This window comes from Rissa tridactyla, chromosome 11 (assembly GCF_028500815.1).
Source record: "Rissa tridactyla isolate bRisTri1 chromosome 11, bRisTri1.patW.cur.20221130, whole genome shotgun sequence".
Taxonomy (NCBI): domain Eukaryota; kingdom Metazoa; phylum Chordata; class Aves; order Charadriiformes; family Laridae; genus Rissa; species Rissa tridactyla.
The window spans coordinates 18556181-18583133 of record NC_071476.1 but is presented as its reverse complement, the minus strand read 5'-3'; the positions used below and the strand labels follow the sequence as shown (position 1 = coordinate 18583133).

General features: G+C 42.1%; 1 protein-coding gene across 3 annotated transcripts in view; it reads right to left on the bottom strand.

Moving 5' to 3' along the window:
- RANBP17 (RAN binding protein 17) overlaps positions 1-26953 on the bottom strand; it is a 159938-nt gene that overhangs the window by 13520 nt on the left and 119465 nt on the right. For all 3 annotated transcript variants that reach the window (XM_054217200.1, XM_054217201.1, XM_054217202.1), the window contains 3 exons: positions 19143-19357; positions 17836-17974; positions 11039-11205 (listed from right to left, as the gene is read on the bottom strand). In XM_054217200.1, coding sequence (XP_054073175.1) covers positions 11039-11205; positions 17836-17974; positions 19143-19357 — 521 coding nt within the window. The remainder of the gene's footprint in view (positions 1-11038; positions 11206-17835; positions 17975-19142; positions 19358-26953) is intronic.

Below are 26953 nucleotides of genomic sequence, written 5' to 3'. Positions count from 1 at the left end.
CCTGGATAGGTCTTCAGAACTGCCCAAAGGGCCACGAGCATGGGGGATTTCACTTGAGGTAGGTCCGAATCATAAGCCAGAAGAAATAATAATAGAATCAGATTGTACTAACTCACGTCAAACCTCACTTTGTATCTGACCATCACAGAGTCACAGAATTGCCTAGGTTGGAAGGGACCTTTCAGATCACCGAGTCCAACCATTGACCTAACACTGACAAAACCCATCACTAAACCATATCGCTAAGCACTACGTCTATCTGGCTTTTAAACTCAAAAGGATACACTTAGGCCGACAGTTTAATGCTAACGACAAGCACCTGCAATGGACCCATCAAACTGACTCCACCAGATCCACTGCAGTTTCTATTTTCTTCACTGCCAAAATAAACCGTCCTATGTCAACAGTACAATAACACAGAGCAGTAGTGCAGAGTGGACTTTTCCAAGCTCAGCCTTACTCCCACTCACCGTTTCCTACCTCCAGCCAGCAGCAAAGTGCCTTTCCAGCAGCCGAGAGGATGGCAAAGCAGATGTTGGCGCTGGGCTCGGGAGCCACCGCAGCACAGCTGGAGCAGGAGCAGCAGCTCCATCCCGCGCACCAGCTGCTCACAGCAAACCATTCTGCCCTATACTAGCATGTTTTCAAACAGTAATTTTAATATTTTCCCTCTAATTTGAGGGCATATTCTAACACGACAGAACAGGTTCTTTTCAAATGACGGTTGCATCGGAATTTTTTACCTGAAGGACTGTGCTACTGGGTCCAGTCTCGCCCATCAGACCCAGGTCCATCTGTCCTAAGGGAGATGGTGCTCCTGGGTGCGCTGTCATCCATGAGGGATGGAGAAGAGACGCCAGCCGCCTGCTACAGACTCACCTACAGAAAAGCAGTAAGTCCCACGGGATGGAGCAGTTTTGCCTAGTCTAAGGGTTGGCTACACTAAATGCTGGAAGCAGAACGGTTAACTGCAGCAACACTGAAGATGCCTGATGAATGAAATGCCTCCTCTTTCTGCAGGGAGGAGGGGATACATTTCATTAATTATTACCTTCCAGGGTGTGCTGACTTGCTTCCGTCTGCGCTGAATTTCATGTAAACCCTCTGTTGAACGTCACGTACTCCGATGCTGCCTCAAGTGCTAGATTTTGTATTTGGGTATCTGGTGTAGCTGACAGATGTTTACAAACTCGCGTATCTGCACAGCTCCTTTTTGCCTATCCATCTGTGCTCCCCGATAGACAGCAAATTATTCCACCCCAGGCTGGAATAATTTAAGATTGTGACATCAGCCCTCGATCTGCATTTTTGAGCTGGTGGCATTCAGAGATTTTCAGTTACAGACACTAGAGTACCATTTTAAATTAACCTAAGATGATTATTTAAGATTCAGCCATTTCTAAACAAGTGGCTGTGACTGTACAGCGCCACAGTCGTTTTTAAAGATGACAGAACTGTGATTAACCGGGACTTTTGGAATGTACAATTTGTCATAATCTGTAACACAAAATACAGGTTGCTTTGGTGTAGGAAAAGGCTGAGCTCTTTAAAAACCTTATAAAAGTATTAATTCCCATTCCCCCTCTGCTTTTAGCAGCCTGTGAGGAAGGAGCCAGGCTCAGGTCTTTGTAAACCCAGTTAGTCTCATCTCAGAAGAAAATCCTTAAGTGCTTTTTCTAGTCCGCGTGGTCGCTTGTACAGCCAGCACTCGTATCTGAGAGGTGACACAGGATGAAGTCGGTGTCTCCTACCAGCATCTCTGACCAAATGACTAGGGAGGAGAGAACAGCAGTTTCACCTACACCAACGTCTCCCAGCAAGCCTGTCCTCAGGAACGTGAATGGTCCCATATCTAAATCTCTCATTCTTCTCCTTAACTGACACTGAGACTCGCAGTGTGCCTCATCTTTAAATTCCTCAAACGCGGGCCGTCGCTCTCCTCGTCTCCAGCTCCTGAGAAATTCACCCGTCCCTTCCCTTGCACCAGGTGCCGGGAGCTGATGCACAAACACGGCTGGGGATTTGCAATGTTGCACCAGGATTTCAGCACAGGAACTGGGGTTGTACCTGCTGGATTTCTGAAGTCTCAGTTACAGGAAGGCCTTCCAAAATGGCCAGGGAAGACAAGGTCAGAAAATGCTATTCCTGGAAAAATAAAATCATTTAGTCTAAAACCAATCTGAGGCTAATCTCAAACTTAGTCGACAGAAATGTTCCAAAAATGTAAGAAGCTGCATATGGGGGGAAAGGCTGAGCGTGAGATCAGCTCTAAATCCTTCTTCCAAGGAACCTCAAGGTATCTCGAGCGGGTGTTTATCCCCGAGCTTGAGCCAGCCCTGTGCCGACACTGGGTGGAGGTGTGCTCAGCGCAACCTGGGGGACGCACACCCCACACGCCATGCAGCAGGTCCTTAAGCTGGGATTAAGCTTGTGCTCACCTGCAAGTCAAGACCAGCCTGGCGTCTACCCGTAACCCACCCGTCCCGGCAGCAGCACCGGGACACGTGTGGAGCTCTCTTCGAAGAGCCCCGATGTCGCCAGCTCGGATTTGCCGGCAGCTTGAGCGTAGGCACAAACCTGGTGGACGTTTGCCAGCAGCAGAGCCAGAGGCAGCCACCACACAGCAACAGCAACCGGTAGTAGAGAAAATTAGAACCAGGATAATTATTTTACCCATATTTACCTTAGTTTAGCGCCGAGGAGGAGACAATCAGCAGGGACAGGGGGACCGGCTGGGCTTTTAAGCCACGCCTTGAAGGAAACCAGAGTATAAGACACCCAGAACTTGGCTCTAACCACTGTTCAAGGACCATCCATACAACAAAGTGACCTGCTCTGCTGGAACAGAGCAACGCACTAGCGTGGAACTTAAAAAGACTAATCCAAGTATTAATCACCTATTGCCTACCAGATTTCAAACCTCTTCTGTTTTCAAACTGTTCACGCATTAATTCTAATCTCTTCTGTGGAACAATTAAAAGTATTTTGGTTATCCTGATAAACTGAACTGCAATCAAAGCTCTTGCAAATAAACATAAAAGACAGATGATAAAGATGGTAATAAGCATATTGCTGCTGTGTCCTGAATAGTCACCGACACTTCTTAGCGAATATCATCTTTCACAACAACAACAAAGGATAAGAGCACAAGGCTATTTCATGCAGTCATCCAAACAAAATGCACTGAATATTATATTTCATACTAAATACATTACCCTGGCAGTTTGACACTCAACATTTCAATAGATATTGCGTCTCTCTAACATTCTGCCTGAATTTCTGCAGATGGACTTTTAAGTATCAATGGAAGATTACTTTACTTGTCAGGCTAAAAAGATTTTAAAGAATGGTTGCACACACTTCATTTTTAATTTTTTTTTCTTTCTTTTTTTTTTTTTTAAAGGGGAAACGAATCACGAATTCAGAAACACGGTTACGCTGAAAGGTCAAATCCCATGTTGTGTCGTAGTCCTTTGTGTGTAGTGTTCTTTCAATAGCTAAACGCCCTCGTCTCTGACGCGCCCAGCAAAGCACTGGGAGGATGTGCTCGAGTTAAACTAAGCTAACCTAAACTATGCCAAGAGAAGCTGAGAGAAACTAACAGCGTTCCCAAATCTCGTCAACCTGTTATGATATTGGGATTTTTTAGAAACGTATTTTACTTTATTTTTAAACTGTGTAGGTTCCTGGAGATAGCCAAATACACAAAAATCTCGATTTTCAGTAAGAAAAACCCCAGAGAAGTGAACACGAGGGAAAAAAACCCCAACTAACTAAGTTTCTGGATCTCACGATTTCAGAAGACACCCTGAGCACACAACTACCTCTCAGGCTCAGAAACAAAATAAAATGACTGCGATTCATTAGCCTAGGAAAAACATGGATTTTGATGTTTTTCCTCAATTCCAGAGTCTTGAAAATCGGCAATCTGTCAAGGTTAAGCGGCACGTGTATTTAATGTATGCCAGTCATTACAAAGTTTGCGGCAGCAACCCGGCCCATTTCACCTGAGACGTACCTTTCCTCAGCTCACAGCCAGCACTGACCCGCTCAGAACGCCCCAGCCACTGCCTCGCCAAACACCGCACATCTCTAGACGCGCATCATCTCGCCCGCTGCCAGCTTCGACGGGCCACCGCTATCACAGCCAACCGCAATTAAGCGCCCCTGTAAGCCGCTGCTATTCTGGAATTTTAAATTTGATTTTTTTATTTATTTTTCCTTTTAAATCGGGGAAGGTGTTTGTTCACCGAGAGCGAGTTTCATTATTCACGTGGCAAGTCTGCCGGTAGCAGATCATGGAATGGATTGTTACCTTTCCCTATCCATTTTGTAAAGATATTGCTTTCTTTCTAGACTGCAAGCATCACTTCTAACTGGATTTTGAATTATAATGTGAACTTTACAAAATTATTGGTGCTATTCATATCGCTAGTTAGATTCTACGGAACAGCAATATTTTTTTGCCCTTCCCCAAACCAGCACCTCTTAGTGTTTTATATCAAACAACCAAGGCCAGCAGAAATCGAAACATTTCCAAGTAATGTAAAGTATTACATTGCGCTGAGTAAACAAGGAATAAAACATTTTTATACTTCTCCTTAAACTTATTTGCTTTTTGAAAATATTTATGCAGCGTAGGAGGCGGGAGGTTATTGAGAAATACAGCCAGTTCCTCTTCTTTAATTGAAACATTTACGCTTTTTGTTCTGCTAGCAAAAAGCAATGAACAGTAATAACGCAAGATAAATATACAAGAAACTTATAGATACGATTGTAAAACAACATCACCCTAATGTTTTCATTTAATTACCCTGAAACGTATTCTATTTAATATTCATTACTCAAAAGCCAATTTAAAAGAGAAAAGAGGTGAAGGGACTTATTCAGAAAGACGGACTGTCATTCACGGCGATAGTTATCTAATATACGGAAGTTAATAAAGCAGATTAATCTACAAGTCGCTTTAAGCCACGGCTGAGCTGAGAACAACCGCCTCTTTGACCCCTCGGGCTCCCGCTGTGCACCAGCAGCAGGTGCCAGCTGTACCCAAAGGACGGCCCAGGCCCTCCCCGGCACTGCCTTTTCTCGCCGCGCTCCTGACCAGCAGCTGACCCTGCAGGAAGGATTGTTCCCCGCGCCGCCCTAAAGGCTACATAACCCAGTAAGCGAGAGAAACAACAACAACAAAAAAGCATACACACGCACACACACACACGCACGCACCAGCTGCCTCGCCCGAGGGCACCCATCCAACACCCGCACCTCCAGCGGGCCGCCAGCCCCGACAACGACGCTTTTTTTTTTTTTTTTTTTTTTTGTCTCCGACCATGAATTCTGGACAATACTTCTTAACCTCGCGGAACCAAACTTCTCTCCCTCCCCAAAGCCGTGGCGTGTAAACGATAGCGCAGTCGCGGGTGATTAAGAGGAGCTTCCCGATTTGATTTAGCGCCGTTATTAAGAGCGCGAAATCTTCAGATGCATCGCTAATGATGATGTATTTTAACATTAAAAGTCTTAAAATTAAATTACTCCATTCACACGACAACGAATCACAACAAGGCTTTAAACAAAGCAGAATTAGAGAAGACACTAAGCTCATTAATATTTTTTGATTTCTTAATTGACGGCACTCGTGTAGCGATAGCTATACGTTCAGCAATATACTTGAGACTAAGGCTGCCACCGCCTTTATACACGTGCAGTAAGAAGCACGCGTAAAAGAGAAGTAACCGTATTTTTCATTAAGATAAGATGGTTTGACATAGTTATTTTGCTGATACAAATTACACAACCACAAAAACAATCAGAGTAATGATTAAATGCAGTTATGTACATGGGAGACTACTAGTGCAAATGTTAACATATTTAAATGGGTTCCCTTCATTAAAAAAATTATATATGATATTAAACCATCAATCAAATCAAAACACTAGAGTCTAAACGTATTGTCACCGGTTAAAATAAATGACTCTGAGACTGAATTTTGGCTCACTCAATATGGTGCCTTTTCTGTTGCTTAGCCACCCAAGTCTCTGCTGGCTTGGGCTACAGCTGGTATATCTCCATCCCTTTCAATTAATACAGAAAGTTATGATAGTATTGGATAACATTTTTAAATTGTGCTAAGAGGCTGAAAACAGATGTCCCAATGAAAAATCCCTCTCGCTGCTGTATCAAAGCTTTCAAGGCTCGAGCTGGCAAAAGCCGAGCGCTCTGGTCCCCATTCAGCTGAGCTTTTCCACACATTTAATTTTAAGCATCGGAATAATCGCACCTGTGGGTTTGATCCGCTCTTAAAATTAAGCATATGTTCGCATACGTGGCTCAAGGTGCTCAGCGTCTTGCACAACTGCCCTCTGTCAGTACAATTCGCATTTCTTTTTGTGATGTGCTTACACGCAAGTGCCGCTGCACGGGCCATGAAACATGCATTATAAACACATCTCCTCTCCGTGTTTTTATTTCAATTACTGTGCATAACTCCACACTAGCTCTATATGGCACTGAGGTTTATCTGAAAAGCGAAACCATCACTGATTTTACTACATAAAAGGGAAAAAAGGACAGCAGCAATTTATAACCGGTATTTATTTATATAATAATGCCACTTGGTTTCTCCTTGCAACTGGCGTCTTTGCTTTCTGTTTGACGTTTGCTACGCAGTGCTGCTTCCCTCTGTCACTCGGGGACGTTCTAGGCGACTCCAGTGCGCAGCCTGGCAAGGTTTTACCTGTCGCCGTTAAGCCCCACGTCCCCCTGTTACCGCAGCGCTGCCCACCCTGTCCCTGCTCCCTTTTCCAGCACGGCCACCATCACCCAACGCCCTCAAAGTTCTTTGGTCACCCACGTACCTTCCCACCCACCTACTGCAACACTCCTTTGCTAGAGACCCCTCTCCAGCCCACGTACTCCACCGCATTTCCCTACGGCAGGAACCCCCAGCGCTTCCCACATTCCTGCCCCTTTTCCCCACCCTTTGTCCCCAGAAACGCTGAACCTCCCCCGAAGGGCTCCGGCACTAGCACGACCTCCTCCAACAACAACTGTCCACCAGAACCGTCCTGACATCTGTCAGAACTACGGGTGAAAGATGCTACAAAACTGATTGATTTTTGGAAAGAACTAACACGAACAGCACTTTACCACACCAAAACTGAACTAAGAGCCTAATGTCTACAGTTCAGCAAGATAAGCATTAACAGAAGATAAAGGCAGCATCTTAACACCAAAAATTACACCTTCATTTATTAAGTGGAGCAAACACTGGCTTCACCTGTCAATCCTGCAATAACGGGATAGGAAAGTAGGAGCCTTTTAAAATTAATTATTAAAGTGCTTATAACACAACGTAATGTAACAGCAATAGTTGAATGTAATAAACTTAATACCGCTTTCTATCCATTTATCTCAAATTACTTTACACATGTTAATTCAGTTTACTTGTAAGACACCATCAAGAAGCAGTTGTTTGCAGATTAAGCTCAGCCTAAGCAGCTCGCCCGGGGGAACAAAGCCCGTGGCATGGCAAAACGTAGGGCCAAAGCCAACAGGCAGTTACGCTTGAAAAGGAAGCCTGTTATGGTTTGAGAAACCCACAACAATTTATTGTCGTTTAGACAATTATTCTCTCACCTGATGACCCGGGAAGGGGAACGGGGAAAAAAATCAAGGAAACCTGAGGGTTGAAATATAAATAGATTTAACAGGATAAGACTAAATAATTAACGTCAATAATACCAAAAAACCAGTACTGATCCTGATACCAATACAAAATATGCAAGGATTATATTCATTATATACTGATATATCAGTATACTGATATATTTTATATATATTATATCAGCAGGAGCCGTGCACTCCCCGCAGGGACAGCCAAGGTGGGACCCTGCGAGCGCTGCGGCTGCGGGAGGAAGGGAAGGGCTCAGGGCTCCGGCACCGGGGCGAGGAGTGCTCAGGATGGCAGCCAGGGAGGGAGGGAGGGAGCTCCTCAGCAAACTTTCTAACTTCTACCGAATGTGCGGTTCCTGGTATGAAATAACCCTGTTGGCAGCTTGGGTCAAGTGCCCGGGTCTCGCTCCTCCTCGTCCCCGCACCTGGGGAGCTCGAAAACACCGAGACCTTGAAACCCACACCCCAGAGCTGGCTAGAAAGTAAATATTTTCACAAATTCGGACACTAGAGTCTTCTAAAAGTGCACTTTTCCCAAGCATTAGATGAGAAACTAGTCCTGTATTGCTCAAACCAGGACATTGCTGTAACTTGCACCTAAATCTTAAGAAGTTGTTTCACTTCCGTGTTCCTCCTGTCTTTGCACAGCCACATCTGTGTATTAAAAAAAGAGCTGCTATGGGACTCATGTTAGCAAATAAAATAAGAATTATTAGGCTTTAATTACACAACTCTGGTACTCTGGAGGCTGAAGGAGATGAAAGCCCCACTCCTGGGTGAACACCCGCTGACGGAACCGCAGCAGGGTGCTGAACCACCGCACTGAATGGCGGGCGAGCGCCCAGCTGGGAGCGCTCGGGCAGAAAACCCCTGAAACGCCTCCGTGGCTGTTCCAGTGCTGCTGAGAACCAGCAACGCACCTTGTACACCCATCACCAGCACAACCCCACTATCCCTCCCCAGGGGGGCCACCGCTCCCGCACCGGGCAGCCTCGGCCAGTGGAACGGCATGGGGCATGGCAGGGACCCCCATCCCCAGAGACCTGCCCGATCCCCTGCCCCATCCCAGCAGGCTGGGAACCATCCCGTGGAGAGCCCTCCTCCCAGAGAGCGGGCTGTTCCTCCAGTGCTGCTGGCAATTTTAATTATCCAGGTACTTCCAGAGATCCAACTTGGAAGAAAGGTTCCAACTAGTAAATAATTGCAGTTATCATTGCATCAGTTTAGTTTAAAGAGCTGACAAACCTCTCTAAACTCAAAGCACAATTAGTCATTAGGGTCTAGTTTTTCAGCACTGTTAAGCAATTTGTAACCCATTCCTTTTAATAGGGTTATGCATTACTTAACCGACACAGATGTCTTGAAAACTGAAACCGCTGGTTATGAAGCGGCAACCTTGTTCATTAGCTTCCATGATAGTCAAATCATCTATAAAACCAGTGTTTAATGGCCAGCCGATGAATAATCAATGTCTCACTTTTCATCTGAGTGTGAAAGTGAGAATAATCTAATACACCGTCCCCCTGGTAAAACGCGAGGCCTTGGGTTCCGTTTCTATTCAGGGCTGATTTATCACCCAATGGAAACCTGATGTAAACATATGATCAATGAGTCCCATCATTGCTGATAATAACCCCCAACCGGCCCACTCCCTCATCTCAAAAGCCATCCCTTTAGGCTATTAGTTTCGTCCAGCTAATCCTCTCTACTATTTCTGCCTGCTGCTTTTACCTTGGCCATCCGTTCAGTCCAGCAGACTCAGAAGTAATTTTATACGCAGCAGAGAGCGGGTGGAATTGATTTTTCACTCAGTGCTCAGTTCCCATCTGAATAATTATCAATTTTACAGCCTCATAAAGGGAAGAGTCAAAATTTCAAATCAATTCAAAAGAGCTTCTGAGACTACAGAAACTGTGCATGAGAATAAAGGTCAAAGTTGTCAGTGACCTCGGGAGATGATGTCAGATATTAGTACACTGAGTAGTTGACATCAGAGGCACTCAATACGATATGACTAGTGCTAATGCAAATCATATTTATGCTGACTACTGGAGACCAGCCATTAATATTTAAAAGAGTATGTGAAAGCCTGCATTCAAAATAAATATAACGTATTCCGCAGAATCTGAAGTTAATAAAGACAGATCGCCGCCTAGTCACATGCTGTGAAGCCAAAGATTACTGCATATTAACAGCCGAAGTATTACATCAAGATTGCCGCAAACGCGGGGAAGTCCAGAGCCCAGGCTGCCATTCTGTCCTTTACCCTCAAATCACTGCACGCACGGTACGCCACCGAGCCATCTGACGCACCCAAAGGCCGACTTCTTCATTGCTAGGTTCCCACAAACCCCTATTAGGCAAGTAAAAGAGGAGAACTCGTAACGTGACAAGGGAATCATCATATTCTGGTAACGATGTCAATAATAAACCTCATTAATATTCTCGCAATATGCTATATACTGCCAGGAAGATACGAGCTACCATTAGCTACTTTTCACCTTCGATTAGAACAGTAAACAAATAACTGTGGTGACCGCATGCCAGCTTTTTTCCAAATGAGGGCGTACCTATTAGGCAAACACAAAGACAACCACACCAGTCATCTGCATTTTGTTAACAACTTCCGTTTTCATCGAAAGCCTCCAGACCCATGAAACACGTTTCCTGAAATGGCATCTTTGCGATGGCGTTAGGAACCCGGAGATTCTTATAAATACGCATTTTCAAATAGTTTAATGAGATTTTAAGGGACCGTGGCACAGAGCAAAAGTGGAGATAAGTAGCCCTGATCTCCCCATGATGTACTTGGGCTGTGAGAGACCAGATGGAGTGGGGAAGGGGAAATCTCTCCTAAGCACTGCGGCGGCCACTTCCTTTTCAGAAGCATGAGATTTAATTTCTATTGTATTTACCTTTAGCAGAAAAAATCCCACTGAGTCACCCACTGCAAAATAAAATACTCAAACGCAATAGCATACAGACATTCAATTTACACATTTCATTACCAAAATGTGTGGTTCGATGCCAGAATTTGTTCTTCTTCCTCTTCAAATCCTTCAGAGGGCTTTCATTCCCATTTGTCTATAGAAATGTGTTGATGATCTTACCTCCTTTTACGAGCAAAAATGAAACACCAAGTTTTAAGACACTGTACAGCCAAATATAGTACCTATGCTTTGCAGTATGACAAAAAATACCTCCAGCCTTTGGTTGTCATGAGAACACGGCTGACGCTACTCAGGGTTGCGTACCAGCATAGGGAGGTCGGTCCTGTTACTGAATAGCCCATGCTACCCTGGTGTTCAGCACCACAAAAAATTACAAGTGTCATGATACCCCACGGAAAAGCCCGCTAATTCACCTGCTGTAGAACTTCGGGGTTCTGCTGCATGAAATGAAGCAATCTCTGTCCGTCCTGGGAAATCTCTCTACACCTTAGAGTCTTCTTGCCTTCTTTAGCCAGGTGCTTGAAGAGGTAGGTGACAATGTAGTCTAAACTAGCGCAACAGCTGGAGGAGACAATTGTATCTGTGTGAAAAAAATGAAACCGTTTTGAAATTGTTTCCATAAAAGAATAATTAATAATGACATTTTATAGCACTTGGAGAGCTCAACTTTAATAATCTCTTTGACATTAGGCTAACCGATGCATCGACACGTCTATTTTTGATACATGAGTTGACTAGTGCTGAAGACTGTTTTTATTAACACGCAGAGGTATTAAACCTTTGCTTTTGAGTAACTGCGTAGCGTGTACTAAAAATCTGATGAACTCCAGTGAATTTCATTCACTCCTGCATGAATGCTGCTGCCCCTCTGCGTAGCGGGCAGTGCAGGATGAGGGCGGATATTTTACTGATACTCCGTTTCACATTGCGAAGGCTCCAGATTCCTGGAAACTAAAATTCTGTGTTGATCTGCTTACTGAAAAGGCAAGGCTCAATCGAGTAGAGCTGCTGCCCAGGTTTTTCTCAAGCAGTATTTCACAATGTTTCTCTGCCCCAAATAGCTTCCAGTCAAGTCAGGTGGCAAAGAATGAACAGGGGCCATCAAAGAACAGCCAGTCAGTCATTTTGCTTAACAACTAATAATTCGAGCAGGTTAAAGTACATTAAATATGGCTGGCAACAACAAAACAACAGTCACTAACAAATACTTCACAAATGTCCCCAAAACTGAAAGCCATGGCGGCAAAAGAGGACGCTGTTGAAAAGCAAAAGCAAAAGCCACTTTCCATCTTTACTTACTGTTTCTCTAAGTAAGGGAGATTAAAAGCTTGAACCTATTTGCAGTGTAAATATGTCTGCCTGACGCTCTCTGCGACCTCAACCACCAGACCCAACCCAGCGGAGCGTTTAGGACTCCGTCCTCTCGCCACTGGCTTCAACTGGAACCTGCCCGGGCCTTCTATAGTTCACACTGTTTATTTCAGGTGGGCTGCCGGAGTAAGGGATGTGTGGGGGCTGCAAAAGGAATTAAACTGTTAAAATGCTCATTCTGCGGGAAAAGGGATTAGAAGGATCCAATTAAGTGTACCTTGAATTCTTTAAACTACGCTAATTTGGAGGCCTGCCAACCTTGCGGTGTTCATTTAAACACATCCCTCTAGACACTGAAGTATTTTGATCCGTGGCTGTTTAACTCCTTAAGCTCGGCACTGACACTATTAACCCTTTGCCATCTCAAAACTAATTGTATTTTGCTAAGAGTGTTTACATTTACAGGCAGAGAAGATACAAATGGTCTCCTAAGACTCGATCTTCCAAGCAACCAGCTGACTTGGCAGCAGACGTCAGAGCCATCTAACAGCTCACAGAAAGGAGCCGGAGCATCCCCACTCTGCCTTCCCTGGACCAGCGGGTTTCCCGGGACCGGATTCCATGGGGCAGCATCTGAGGACGCGTTGCCGGAACAAAGTTGAGTGCAAAGTTACGAGTCTTGCCAAAGGACAGACTGCAGAATCGGGCGCTCATCATCTTCTCAACCAAAACAGTCCTGCTTATAAACTAGAAATGCAATTCGTGGTGGAATTGAATCACCATCAATAACAACAAGTGAGAGATTTGAAAATACATATTTCATAGGAGGGCTCTGCTGTATTTCTAAACCCGTGCTTAACTCTATTTCTTTTTAAATTGAATAATACAAAGTAAATCACTATCATCAGTTTACAAAACAGCAGTAGTTCTAAACATGCTGATACTGTACAAGTAGATATTTTACATTCGACAGTAAGTGATTTTAGCAGGACAGCAGACAGGTCTCTGCTATCATTTGCTCACGAGAATCTGATATGAGTGTTAAGAGCTACTTAAATTTGCCTATAACTATATATCAAATATGCTTCCCTATGCTCATTTTTCCTTTTGATTGCAAGGATATAACAGACAGGGAGCGTCAAGCAAACTCCCTTGAATGACTCTTCTGGGCACGTGGAACCTTGTGCTGGAGCACAACGGTGTTCTCACTGAACGGCAGCAAGACAAGCCAGCCAACAGAACATACACAAGGAGCAACGAGGGGCTACCACTTCTGAGCTATGGACAGAAGAAATGGATGGAGAAGACAGAGTAAAAGCAGAATAATAAAAGAAACTGAGAAATCGGGAAATTGGGAAAAAGGGACAGGCTGAGAGAGCTGGGGTTGTTCAGCCTGGAGAGGAGAAGGTTCCAGGAGACCTTAGAGCTCCTTCCAGTGCCTGAAGGGAGCCTACTAGAAAGCTGGGGAGGGGCTGTTGGCAAGGGCATGTAACGACAGGCCGAGGGGCAATGGTTTAAACTAGAGCAGGGCAGGGTTAGATCAGACATTAGGAAGAAGTTCTTTACACTGAGGGTGGTGAGACACTGGCCCAGGTTGCCCAGAGAGGGGGTGGAAGCCCCATCCCTGGAGACATTCAAGGCCAGGCTTGATGAGGCTCTGAGCAACCTGATCTAGTTGAAGATGTCCCTGCTCACTGCCGGGGGGTTGGACTAGACGGCCTTTAGAGGTCCCTTCCAACCCAGCACATTCTATGGTTCTACGATTCTAAATGCAGCCAAACCACATTTCTCATTTCTGGTCGACTCAGCTCTGTCTCCTGTGAACTAACCCTTTGGGTCATGAAGCAAGCAGGCCATGGTTACAGAAAACGCCAAACCCAGCTCCATGGGATCTGCATGGATCCAGCACGGATCCAGTAACAGTTCTGAAGTTCGGTCAAACAAAACTGAGCTCTCTGGACGTACTTGCCAGCAAGGTTGGTGCTGGTGGTGGGCAGGGCACAAGGCTGACGACTCTGGCACCAGTCACCACCAACGTTCAGCTAGACCTTTTGATTTCTTCTTCGCCAGTATGCATTCATTTCATTTTTTGGGTGCCAACTTTACACGCCCGTTTTTATTCTCTCTGTGTTTTTCCCTGATGCAGGGAATTCCAATCAGACATTATTAGCTCAAGTAACTAGAAGCTGAGCGTGTATGTTAGAATGGGTTATATTATTTTCAAAAAGCCAACAACCCTTCCAAACAACTCGAGGATGCCTTTTGGCCTCAACAATATGACAACAGCATGCTGGAGGGGAATTATTTTTCAACAGTTTAATGACATTGCTGAATCCCTGCAAATTGAAAGATTTTGTTCTGGTTTTCACATAAAGGCAAGGAGAGGGAGTTAAGTGGTATTTTCCCTGTCCATCAATTGCTTACAGTTCAATACTGGCATTATTTGCCTTTGAGACTAAACCTGGAAAGTAAATGGATTTAGCAATTTAACATCTAAATTAGGCAGCAAGACAGAAAAAATGTTTTGCTTTTTCCTCAATGAATAGCACGCTATACTATTAATCATATGAGAATTAGAAAAGCTTCGCAGCTATTAGTGACAACATGCCAGGCAGACTACATTAAAAGGCTCTGATCCACTGAGTCAGCTGTGAAAAAGCCAGGTAAACACTTTAGAAGAGAACTATTGGAGTGTTTATCCTCGCAGTAAAAGCTTAGATGAGGGCTTCCATTATAGCTGATTTACAGCTAGAGGCTTCTGAAGGAATACCTATTCTTTCCCCATGTTTAGAAAGCGTGGAATCAAGCAAAGTATTTACTCAGCAACAGAATGAACGCTCCTCAGAAATAAGGATTTGGGGAATGTTTACCCTACAGCTGACAACAATGAGAGTCTCAAAGGCTTCGCCTACGTAAAAGGGAGTAGAGGAAAAAAAGTCAGATACTTTTTTTTCCCCGTGAAAGAGAAGTGATCTCCTGGTATTTAATTTTTAAAATAAAAAGACAGCTATTTCATTTTTAGAAACATTTCTGAAAGCAACTGGTATGTTCTCATCAGTTTAAAACACAATTCCCCCTCAGATGGCTTATAGCCCTGAGCCCTACTATTCTGAGATGTTCTTGTGGCACTGATATAATTCAGTGAAAAGGCAACGCTTGGATCCGCTTACCCCTTTTCCAAGGGCAGAAGGATGTATGTGACCAAGTAACGCATGAGAAATAAATTTGTATTTCACTGTCTGACAATTGGAAATGCCTCAAATATCAAAATTTGAAAAGGGATAAAATACTTAGCAGAATGACTCTTAAGAAAACGCAGTGACAGGTAGCTAACTCTTGAGGTGATTAAAAATAAATAAACGAACACCAAGAGCTATGAAGTGACCAAAGAGTAGTTCATCAGGACACGTCATCAGGAGAGTATGGAAAACTATTCCGTTCACTACAAAAATAAACCCTCCTGAACACAACTGAGGAATTTAAATGCTGACATCGATATCAGTTCTTGATGCATGTAGTATTAAGAAACATGATATTAAGGACAAATAATCACTTTATCACTTCAACATGAAAGGTTAAAAAAAAAAAAAAAAAAAAAAAGGGCATTTTCCATCTGACTCATCCTGGAAAGTAAGTATTGCTTTTTATGTGCCAGAGAGATTAGGGGATGCACAGGCCTTTGGACAGGATAAAAATTTGTTTTAGAAAGTGAGACAATGCAAGTGGAAAATGTAAGAAAATTATCAGTGGGATCCTACAGGTGTTGGCAGAAACCAAATGCGACCATCCTCCAAGTCCAACCTCCTGCCCAAAACAGGGTCAACATCAGAGAGGTGTCTTAGGACCTTGCCCAGTACCTGGGAATATCTCCCAAGGATGGAGATTCCACATCCAACCCTCCTCCCCAAAACAGGTTCCTCATCAGAGAGGTTCCTCAGGACCTTGTCCAGTATTGGGGAATATCTCCAAGGACGGAGATTCCACATCCAGTCTGGGCAACACAGAAACAGCCAGGTCTTACTGACAGGCAAATAGACCTGGCAATTCTCTAAGACTGAGAAACTACTTGAGTTTGGAGGAATCAGAGTAAACAAAGAAAAAAACGAACACAAAAGTGAGCAGAATAGCTTCTGATGGACTGCATCAAGCCTTCAGTGAGGTCACGCCAAGTTAAAAATTCTTACACACTTTGTTTTAGTCTCATATGTTTGTATTTATTTTAGGTACTTTAAGAACCTTAAGATGAACTGAAGGAGAGCTTTGGCTAAGCAGATCTATGGTTTATGAAATGTAAAAAAAAAAAACAACAAAAAACCAAAGCGAGCTGTTAACATTTTTGTTGATACTTTTCTCAGCAGAATATCAGCAATTCCACCAAATAGTTTTCTAACATAACATCTATGCTCCTAAAAATTAATAATTCTTCATGACTAAACTCCAAGCTACTTAACTTACATACTTTTCTTACCCCTCTTCCCCACCTTGAGTGAGAGCTTACGTAGCTTTGACCTTTTCTTCCCTCTCTTTTACATGAATTCAAATTGGGTTTCAAAAAGATGGTTAAAGCAAACCTGGTATGCTAGTGAATTCTCTAAATGAATATTACCAATATCTCAAACGGAAGAGACGTAACGCGGAGCGCTAATGGGGATCAGGAGCAGGGCTGGCTAAACGGGTAGCTGTCAGCCGAGCTCACGTTCAGTACAACGTACCCACGGGCAACCCACCCCCAGGCAGACTCCCAGCACAACCAGCCTACGGGCAGAAAGTGCTGCACCATCATTACAGGTGACAAAGCACTCAAAATATCCAGGAGAAGATGGATTTCAGCATTATATAATAAAATGACCTGAATATTTCTTTAGCGCTGTTGCTTAGCTGTTCACTACCTATTTTCTCTCTGAGAGGAGGCTGCCTCTTGCAGCAAAAACTGCTGAATGTGTTTAACATCGCAAATGCTTTCCGAGTCTCGGTGCATTCACACATTCCTATGGGGCTTGACTGACACTTGGTGGTAATGAGAAACACCAGCTATTACAGAGTAACATCTATACACACTAATGTTATATGGCCTTTTTTTTTTCTCCTTAGTAACCGCCCTAATCAATAAATACTACTGTAAGGTTTGAACAGCTTCTCAGTCAAAAACTAGATAAATGCATGGCATTCCCAGCTGATCAGAATGTAACTGCGTGATTTATTTTTCCTTCCCCCAAATGCCCGGTCTCCTCCTCCGTATTCCAAATGACTTTAGGTTACCATTCCCACCCCAGCACCCAAATTTTGGACAGTGATCTGTTTAAAAAGCATAAAGTAAACCATTCAAGAGACTGAAAGGAACTGCAATCCTGTACATTTATCGTTATTTTTATTTTTATCATTACTCTAAGCATGCTTCTGTTGCACTGATTCTCTGAAGTACCTTCAGCAAGTACTGAGCAACCAGTTTCTTTTTTCCATGGATGAAGATACATTTTCATTTCTCAAATCATATCGCAGCTGTGCAGAACAAGCACAATTTATACAACAGCTATGTTGATCCAATAAAAACAAAACCCCACAGATTCCCGTACACATTTTAATACGTGTTAGTTCTGAGTAACAAGTGCATTAATTTTCAGTACAATCCTAGTGAAGGCACGTTAATAATTTTAACGGCTCTGGCTTGTAAGAAAAGATAATTTAAAAATATTATCTGTAAAAACTTACAGGTTGGATGTTGAAAAGAATTTAGCTCCATTAACCAAAACAGTCACATTCTTAAAACGTTCAAAAGCCAGCATCTTCCACTGTCGCTTGATACTCATTTTTTTAAGATATAAATGAATGTGCTTCTTTGAAAATCCTAGATACCTAAATACTTGAACTTTTTCTTTAGGCACGTTTAAGTGATTCTTACCTACTGCAGTAAGTCCTTCAGATATCGAAGTAAGAATATAGATTAGCACGTGAGGTTCTAAACTGGTGATGAAACTCATGTGATCTTGGGTCAGACACTCCAAAAGCGGGTAGTAAGACTGGCTTAGTTTTCGATATTGCTGAAAAAAGAGTACATGTTTGCAGTAAATATAGATATTACCATCGACTAATATTAACAACATTAACAGATGACAGAAGAATGATCCTACAGGTTTTATGATGTGACAAATTCTAATTCAGCCGCTAAATCAAAATATTTAGAGAGACAAAATATTTCCTGTCTTTGGTAGATTTCAACTTTTCAATTTTACCATAGGATATAAACTCACTATTAGTTTAAAATAAGCTCAGGCTAATACAATAGTGCTATCAAGCTTTGACATTCTACGCAGCTATCAGTCTAGTAAAAGCAGTATAGCGTCCTGCCCGGGGTGTTAGTTTGGCAGGATTACGGCCCGTATCTTACCTTCTGCAGGAAATCTTATTAAGATTTAGCACAGATTTCCCCAAAATCATCTCAGAGATGGACTTTTTGGGGGCTTAAGTGAGGTCCTGTCTCAGGCTGTGCACAGGTAAAGGCACTTGCTTCAACCCATTGGCCCAATCAGCGTCTTACTCTTAAGGACCCTTATTTAGGACACTTATTATTGGATGGCTAGGAATATGCTAAAATACGCACACTGCACTATACAACCAATACACCAATTTTAATTGAGAGCAACTTTTCAGTTCCGAGGACTTTATTTATGTGGCAGGCATAAATCTGGGTATTAACCATCTTTAACTACTCCAAATTTGTCCCTTCCTGCAAGAAAATGACAGTTCTGGAAGAAAATGTCACAGTTCAAATTTAGGCTGATATTGCACAAGATCTGTTGTCTTCCCACAGAGAAGTGGGAACACGGTGTACTTTAAAACAAAATTGTTAAATTTTATGGGGAATGCACAGTGACAATTTACAGATTGAAACTAATTGCAGAGTGTCTGGATACGTGAGGATGTTTTACAGGGCATGCAGGCAACTTAACTGGGTTCGCAAGGACAGAAAGGAGCAGAATTTTGCATTTCTCTCTTTCACGGCAAGCCTCGTGAAAATTCTGGAAAAGCTCCTGTTTCACAGGGCTTACCTGTATTTGAGATGTTACTATATAAACACATTCAAGCAATCGAACTGAAAACTGCATCTGAGCTGTTCTAGATCCCTCTGTCTCATTAGAACAATACAAAGCCTGTGGTGGTGTTATTTCATATTTCACGTAAAGACTCCCAAGATGAGTAATTGCTTACTAGCAAGTCACTGTGGGATACTGAAAGCAGCATTTTGACAAAGGCCTGAAGTACATTGTCAAAGTGGTTGTCCCCGTACAACTTGAAGACGCCAAAGCTGACATAATTTCCACATAAGGCAGATTTGAGTGCAGAGTAACAGATGGAAATGCCCTTGAGTTTCAACGGATAAACCTGATCTTTTGACAAAGTCCCAAGAGAGAGGATCTGATTACCTGTTTTCATAAAAAGAGAGAGAGAGAGAAAGAAACTTACATGAGCAGCTGCAAATCTAAAATATTTTGATGGCACTATCTAAACTTATTTTTTGTCTTTATTGTCATTACTATTTGGAAGAAAATTTGTTTCTGCATTTGATGTAAAAGATCTGTTAAGTAAGCATGACTGCAGCTTAAAAGCCACCAAGGAATTAGTATGCAAAATTTAAAATATAAGCTACGGAATTCCCATCATCGATGTACAGCCAGACCACGACTGGGTCTACCAGCACGAATTCCTTAATCTGAACGGAGCCGCAACACATGGTTTTACAGTTTTTCGTGCTGCAGCAAAACCTGGTTTTGATCCATTACCACGACGGTCTCTTGGGATGGTTGCTGATGTACACACACACTAAATATATCCCTCAGAAAACAAATATGTCCATTACAAAAGCCTCTATTTTGCCAGTCACAGATGGGAATGACTTTTTAATTAAAATCCATGTTTATAATGTAAAAGTAACAGCTAACTGTAAATATTTGCTGTTGCTATTAACAGATAATAGCGACTTTCGGATCCACTGCGCAGCAGCACAGATCCCGCTGCAATCCTCTGTACAAACCTAATTATTCAAAGGCCTCATTACCAAGTTTTCTAAGTATCTTGTAATAATTTAATGCTTGTCTTCACAGCACCCCAGAGTTAGTTAGTCTTCATGACAAATTTTTTTTAACCCCAAGTAATTAATGAAAGTGAGATAGAACAGTAGAACGAATACAGCCAAGATTAAGACCCCATCTGATGTTGTCCTCGGCCTGCACAAAACCCAGCTCTTCACTCTGTTACTACTCATCATTTTAACTTGGTCATTTTAACTAGAGGAAAATAACACAAAACTGTACATTTTTTTAAGTTTTCCTACAAAGAAAAGCACAATAGTCCACAGAGAGATGCTTGGATTGTTTGCTTTCAGTGTCTAAGCTACCTGTCATGGCTATGACGACAACTTGGACCAAGGAGCAACAAGCAAACTGGACATTAACTACTCAAAATGCCAAATATTGCCAGTTGAGAGAGGTAGTTATGACAACTAATTTTTGCTTTTATAATAGGCAATTAAAAAATGCCCCTAAAAACTTGCCTGACCTCACAGATTGTGTAGTATTGTTCAATACGCATTGAGGCCTAAGATTAAACTGCGTCTGTCTCCACGCAGCTCTCCTTTCTACCCATGCAAATTTCCACCTGCAGATCATATACCTGCCTTATTTTAATTCTTTCTCTTGATGTTATCAGTTGATATGATTTACAGCATATAATTAGAAAAATGAGGGGGAAAACATGTTTTTTGTTTCTAAACACCCAACGCATCAAAGGATCACCCACTTGATATCACTTAATGCAAAGAGGGAAAAAGACCTAAGTTAATCGTTTAAAACATTAACATTGTTTACCACTTCTTGCAAGTACAAAGCAATTTATCCATCAGGTTGTAAAGGAAAAGTAGATTTACAAAAAAAGACTGTGAGTACGATCAGGGATTGCTTAGAAGTAGTAACCGGGGTCTGTAAGAGGTGGGAATGTCATCCCTAGAATTACGGAAGGTAGGAGAAGAATCAAATATTTAGCTAGGAAAGATGGTCACTTACAATCAAAATCAAGCCCTCTTAATTAAAAACATTAAAAATTTATCAATGAAACTACAGAATGGTTTTGATACCGTAAACAGTCACACGAGCACCTCTACTACCCCAAACGCTGTAGTCAGGAACACAGCGTAACTGCGGAAGAAGGTACAATTCCAGTGACTGCTACTGCATAGAAATTCATTCCAAACGTTGTTAAATCTCTGTTATGCTAAAAACAACCAGTATCCAAAAGATCCTCTTCAAAAACCAAAACAAGTCAGAAGAACATCTTCTAGTGTACCTGGATATTAATTTATTGTAATACTTTACACTACTGAGAATTTGCATTTACATAAAATTCAAGGTAAACTCCACTTAGCTTACTACAGTGCCCCATTTAAGATATCCCAGCCAGGTCATCTTCATTAACATTAATCTTTCTGACAAGATTACTGATCTGACCAATTCCTGAGAAGACCAGTGAATTTCAAATTCAGGGTAGGGGGTGAGGAAGAGAAAAAAAAAATAATACAAAATTCTGTCTGTGAGATCAAGTGGGAAGGTGCACACCATTTTTGAAAGCCGCTTTGTAAACAGTGCACAACTCTTAGGGCTAAAGCGTGCTGTAAGTTAACCTCATCTGGTCTCCTCCACTATTAAATTCTCTGCTGAAATAACAACAGAAATATATATCAGAAATAAGCAAAGACAAAGTTCTGGATCCCAGAAAGTAACAGCCCTGAGTTTATAGCTGAACTCTCCGAGCACAACCTGGTGAAATCCTAGCTCCTTGACGTACTTGGTGTAATACGCAACAACAGATGGAAAAGAGCTTAGTAGTTGTCAACATGGCAATTATGTACTTAATATGGAAATTAATTGGAAGCCAATGGAAAAAACAGAATGATGAGCAGAGAAGCTGAAAAAACCCTAGGAATCCCTTAGCCTGGGAACATGAGTTCTAGGAGGTATCCGCTAGTGTCGATCTATCATTTTTATTACTTAACAAAAAAAAAAATAAATATCACCCTTATAATTAAAACTTTCCATCCATTGACAGCATAAAGCATTCACTGCAGGAAGGCACAAGCCCTGTCGCCTCCCCCTGGGTGGGTACGGCAGAAGAGGCGTTCAGTACTATCCCTTCTAATGAAAACCCCGAGAAGAATCTGGGTCCAGCGCAAGATTAAAAGCTGCTTTTTGCAAGTGGGCAGAGTCCACAGAGAACCGCTGTGCGTTCATGGACTCATTTTAAAAGGGCCTAAGAGTGGGAACCGCTGATTTCAAATTAGCAGCCGAGGTGAAAGACCACGCAGCGCCTGTTACCAACGCCCCAAGCCACCAGCCTATGATTCAGGGGATGCTAGAACAAAGACCAGTGTTTTAGCATTAGTTACTGAAAAAAATATGAAGTATGGTGCTATGCCTGACTAGATAAAAAAAGAATGATCTACTTGTAACATTTAGCAGGAGCTTCAGGGGAATATTTTTACACACCATGGATACTACTGAACATAAACTAATTTACCGAGGTACTTGGAATCAGGTCAAGAACAACTCCTCAGCTACTGAGGATACGCTTACATTTATAATCCCTGTAGTGGAGGACCAAAATACAATTTTATAAACTCCTATTGTTAAAAGAAACAATTTTAAAGAAATTAAATCAACATAAAAGTGACCTCGACATGCTGAATTTCAAAATTGTGCTTAAAATTCATGGCTCCTGTCAAAATGAAAATTCTGTGTAGACTAATCAGTGTTCCTGCCGAGTTAAAAAAAAAACAAAACAAATGAAAAAATCCAACTTGCACAAATTTCTGCTTAATGCGGGAGAAACTGGATCACACAATCTTAAAATATACCGACTTTGAAAATTCTCAATAATTTCCTGCAATACAACTTTTTGCCCTGCATTTGACAGCAACGTCACTTACGAAAATTACAAACCCTCTGAGTCTCAGAGGCGGATACAAAATTCCGACGGGAATAAGAAAAGGATTTTTAAAGACACTGGGCAAAACTGTTAGCTAGGAAATAAGGGCTTTAATTGAAGCCTGAAAATGTAAGAATTTCATTACCCACAGATTCCTTAGGTACGTAAACAAAGGAGCTGGAAGACAGACGTGTGTGTATGCAGAGGGGGGACACAAGGCGAGTTAAAAACCCAAACCGGGATGTGGTGACCGAGGATAGCAGAACCGTGCCTCGGAATCCCGCCGGCAATAGGCACCGGAGCTCTGTGTGCAGCTCGTTCCCTCGCTCCCTCCTGGATGCGGGAGCACGTCAGGACAGGCAGCTTCCCTTTCAGCTCTCCTCCTTAATTGCTTTTACAGTAGAAGCTATAATACAAAAATGATTTCCTTATGGCTGCGTTTCATTTAAGCAGGGCTTGTTCTAGATTTCAGTCCAATAAGCGCTACCTATAATAATACAAATAAATCATATTCTAACGTGTGTGAATTAGATGGAGATAAAAAAAGACTTCTGTGAGATTAAACAAAGGTCGTGAAAATTTATCACATTTATAGAGAAAAAGTGTTTTTTGCCTTTTCCCCTTTCCTATTTTTATTATTCACCACTGCCCCATAAAGATGGTTTTGAATGTATGCTTTCCAGGCATTCGGAATGCTAGGGCAGTATAAAGAAGTGGCCATATATAGAAAAAGAAAGGCAAACATGCATCATAAAGATGAGAGTTAGCTTCAAAACCTGATCTTTTATTTTATTTTTTTTTAAAAGCTTCCACAACAACAAACCATGCATAAAACCTCTCGAATCAGCACAACGAGCATGCATAGCACCAAGAAAAAAATTGCCAAAAAAACCTGATTATGAAATCTGAGTCAGTAATGAAGAGCAATATATTTTGGAACCACTATCGCAAAAGAGAGGAGGGCAGAGCAACGGCAACCGAGAGCAGTGAGCTCTTCGCTTTTAAGCCAAGCTGCTGACTAGAAATACCTCTTATACAGCAAGAATCGCTTTCTCCAAAATTTTGAGGAAGAACCGTTATCTTATGAAGTTGCCGGCACCGAATGGATTACCACGCTAAGTTTTGAAATACATGTTCTGGAAGCAATTTAAAGCTCATTAGAAATAATTGTGTCTGGCTACTGGAAAATGTGGTAAAATTTAATCCACATCCAAATGCTACCTGGGCTGTGAGAAGAGGAAATTGTTTTGTGCTACTGTGGCTAACCTCATCCCTGACCTTGAGCAGTAACTGCTACAACAGCTGAAAGCTGAAGCAAAATTAAAAACTTACATCAAAGTATATCATGACAGAATGTAGATAAATAAAAACAGCATATTGAAAATATCATTTTTATGTCAGTCTCCTATAATGAAAGAGAAGAGGTTTACTAAAATGTAAAGAAACCACAGAACAAAAATAGATGGTCCCAAGATGCACTGAAACATCATTCCTGTACAACTGGGAGTTCAAAAACACATAGTAAGGAGACTTGTACATACAGAATTAAAAGTGAAATATATTGGGGATGAAGAATGGCGAACGATACTATTCCAACTCCTTTCAATTTTCTCCTCTCAGTTGTTTATTTTAAATCACTCGCTCACTCAGACTGGCTCTAGCCATAATGGACAAGACACAACACCCCTTGCCAAGCAGCTGCAGAGCCCTAACGAGGATAATTGACTATTTAAGTGCTTTTTGCATCCTACGCCAGGCTTTACATCTTTTGAACATATAGCATTTGTAAAGACATCTCCGAATTGTCTTCAGCACTGGATCAGTATCAGTGATAAATGAGCAGGACAGGACGCACCAGTACTACCCTAATCGCAAAGCTGGAGCTGTTAAGCCGAATTAAACACTCGCTGATGCGCTACTTTTCAAAACTACAAAGAATTCCTACTTTTAATTTTATTCACTGACAACTGAAGGTGTTTAGCTTATGTTAAAAATAGGTATTTGGGATTTTTTCTCCGCTTTGCACTCAAACATAGGAAATCACTATATGCCAGTCTAGAGGAGAAGAGAGTATATGCTTTAGTCTAGAATTAAAGAGATTTCCGCATCCAGACTCACAAGTGTTCCCATACCTTCACATCCCAGTAACACAGTTCAACCCTCTCCTTCCCCTGTTTGTTTTCAGCCCAAGCACAGACCTTGCAGTACATACAGCTAGGAAGTGTGGGTACCGCTCGGACATAAATGGGCATCACAAACGTTGGCAAAATTGAAGATGGAAAGAACGCGACATGCTGGGTTACCAAATGCTTGTTTCAAAGTCATTCCCATGTGAACAACCACACAGGGTTTACAAAAAACAAATCCCCATATAAAGTCCAGATGATTTTCATTGCCTGAAGAAGGCCAGATCTGCAAAGCGTGTGTTACCCCAAACTGCTTTGGTCAGTGCAGGGCTTCGGAAAAATCAACATTATGTCAATAATCACCAGTGCGCTGTGCTCTGATGTTGGTGAGAAGGATCACCTGATGCCACCTCGTTTCAGGTACTAATTCCTTGCCTAAGTGTTGACAGGCCAGAGATATATTTCAGATCACATTTTCATGTACCTATAGGCTTATATAGCAAGAAGATTCCCAGTGGACCTAAGCCATAACTGAAAATTTTCGCATTTAATTTGGTGCAGGTGAAATTTCTGAAAATAATACTTATACGAGCATTTTCTATATATCGTTACGTGTGAGAGAAAAGAAGGAAAAATCCTGTTCTAAAACAAATGGCCTCAAGGTGTGCCAGGGGAGGTTTAGACTGGCTTTCAGGAAGGTTTTTTTACGCTGAAAGGGTTATCAAGCATTGGAACAGGCTGCCCAGGGAAGTGGTTGAGTCACCATCCCTGAAGGTATTTAAAAGACAGGCAGACGTGGTGCTGAGGGACATGGGTTAGTGGTGGGTTTTGTCTGAGTTAGGCTGATGGTTGGACTCGGTGATCTGAAAGTTCCCTTCCAACCTAGGCAATTCTATGATAAATTTAAATTTCACTTAACAATGGAAGTACAATGCAATTTAGACATATTTTCATTTATTGTTTGTACGTTATATCCTTTTAAGAAGAGCAACCAGGCCAGGCTACACGGTCTGTAGGAGAGGGACCGAGCCTTTCCCTGGAGGGCTACTGAGCCATGGATGGAACCTCTCTCTGCCCAGGGCAGGGCAAGGAGGAGAGGCAAGAGGCAGCGAGCAGAGCTGGGAGCCTGCTGTTCAGACAGGGATTGCCAAGAGGAACCAACATGGCCAGGTCTCCAGGTGATGGAAAGAAGAACATCTCAGGGATGAGAGGAGTTTGGGTGGAGTTTATGGCAACTCCCTCGGCCAATGGATTAACCAAAGCCCAGACTGAAAGGAAGGATCCTCCCACCAGGACAGCGTGATGAAAGAAAGATGTTTGGTTCTACTTTTCCCCCGTCTCACATCAGCAATTTGTATTTCTCTCAAGTTTAAAAAAAGGCAGCTATTATAGTAGAGATTTCAATTAAATCTATCTTCAGTTTCAAGTGTCTTTTTGATCAACTTAGAGGAGCCAACTACAAGCTACGGGCATAGACAAGAGGTTTGGCCAAGTTGGCAACATAAATGAGCATATACTGTCTGTTGTCATCTCTTGACATTTACTGGGTATCTTCTATTTTCTTCTCTAACGCTTCAGCCATAAAATCACGCTGAATGTGAGAATCTCAACCACGTTCAGAATTTTAAGTTACTTGCAGTAACGGTAGAGCAGAAAACTTGAGAACTGAACCCAAGGATTACAAGGCATGTACGTATTCATTCTTTTAACTGAATCACACAGTTTTTCAGAATGTGGGGCTGGAAACATTGCTCAAGAACACCAAAGTGAATTTTACTATGATCACTTGGTTTACTTCTGTATTTTTCCCCAGATGTCTGCCAAGATTACTTATGCTTAAAAGACAAACAGGCTTAAAAGAAAAGTCATAGAGTATTATGCATTAAAGTTTTCCTTAAAAGCACAATTATTAAGATTTTC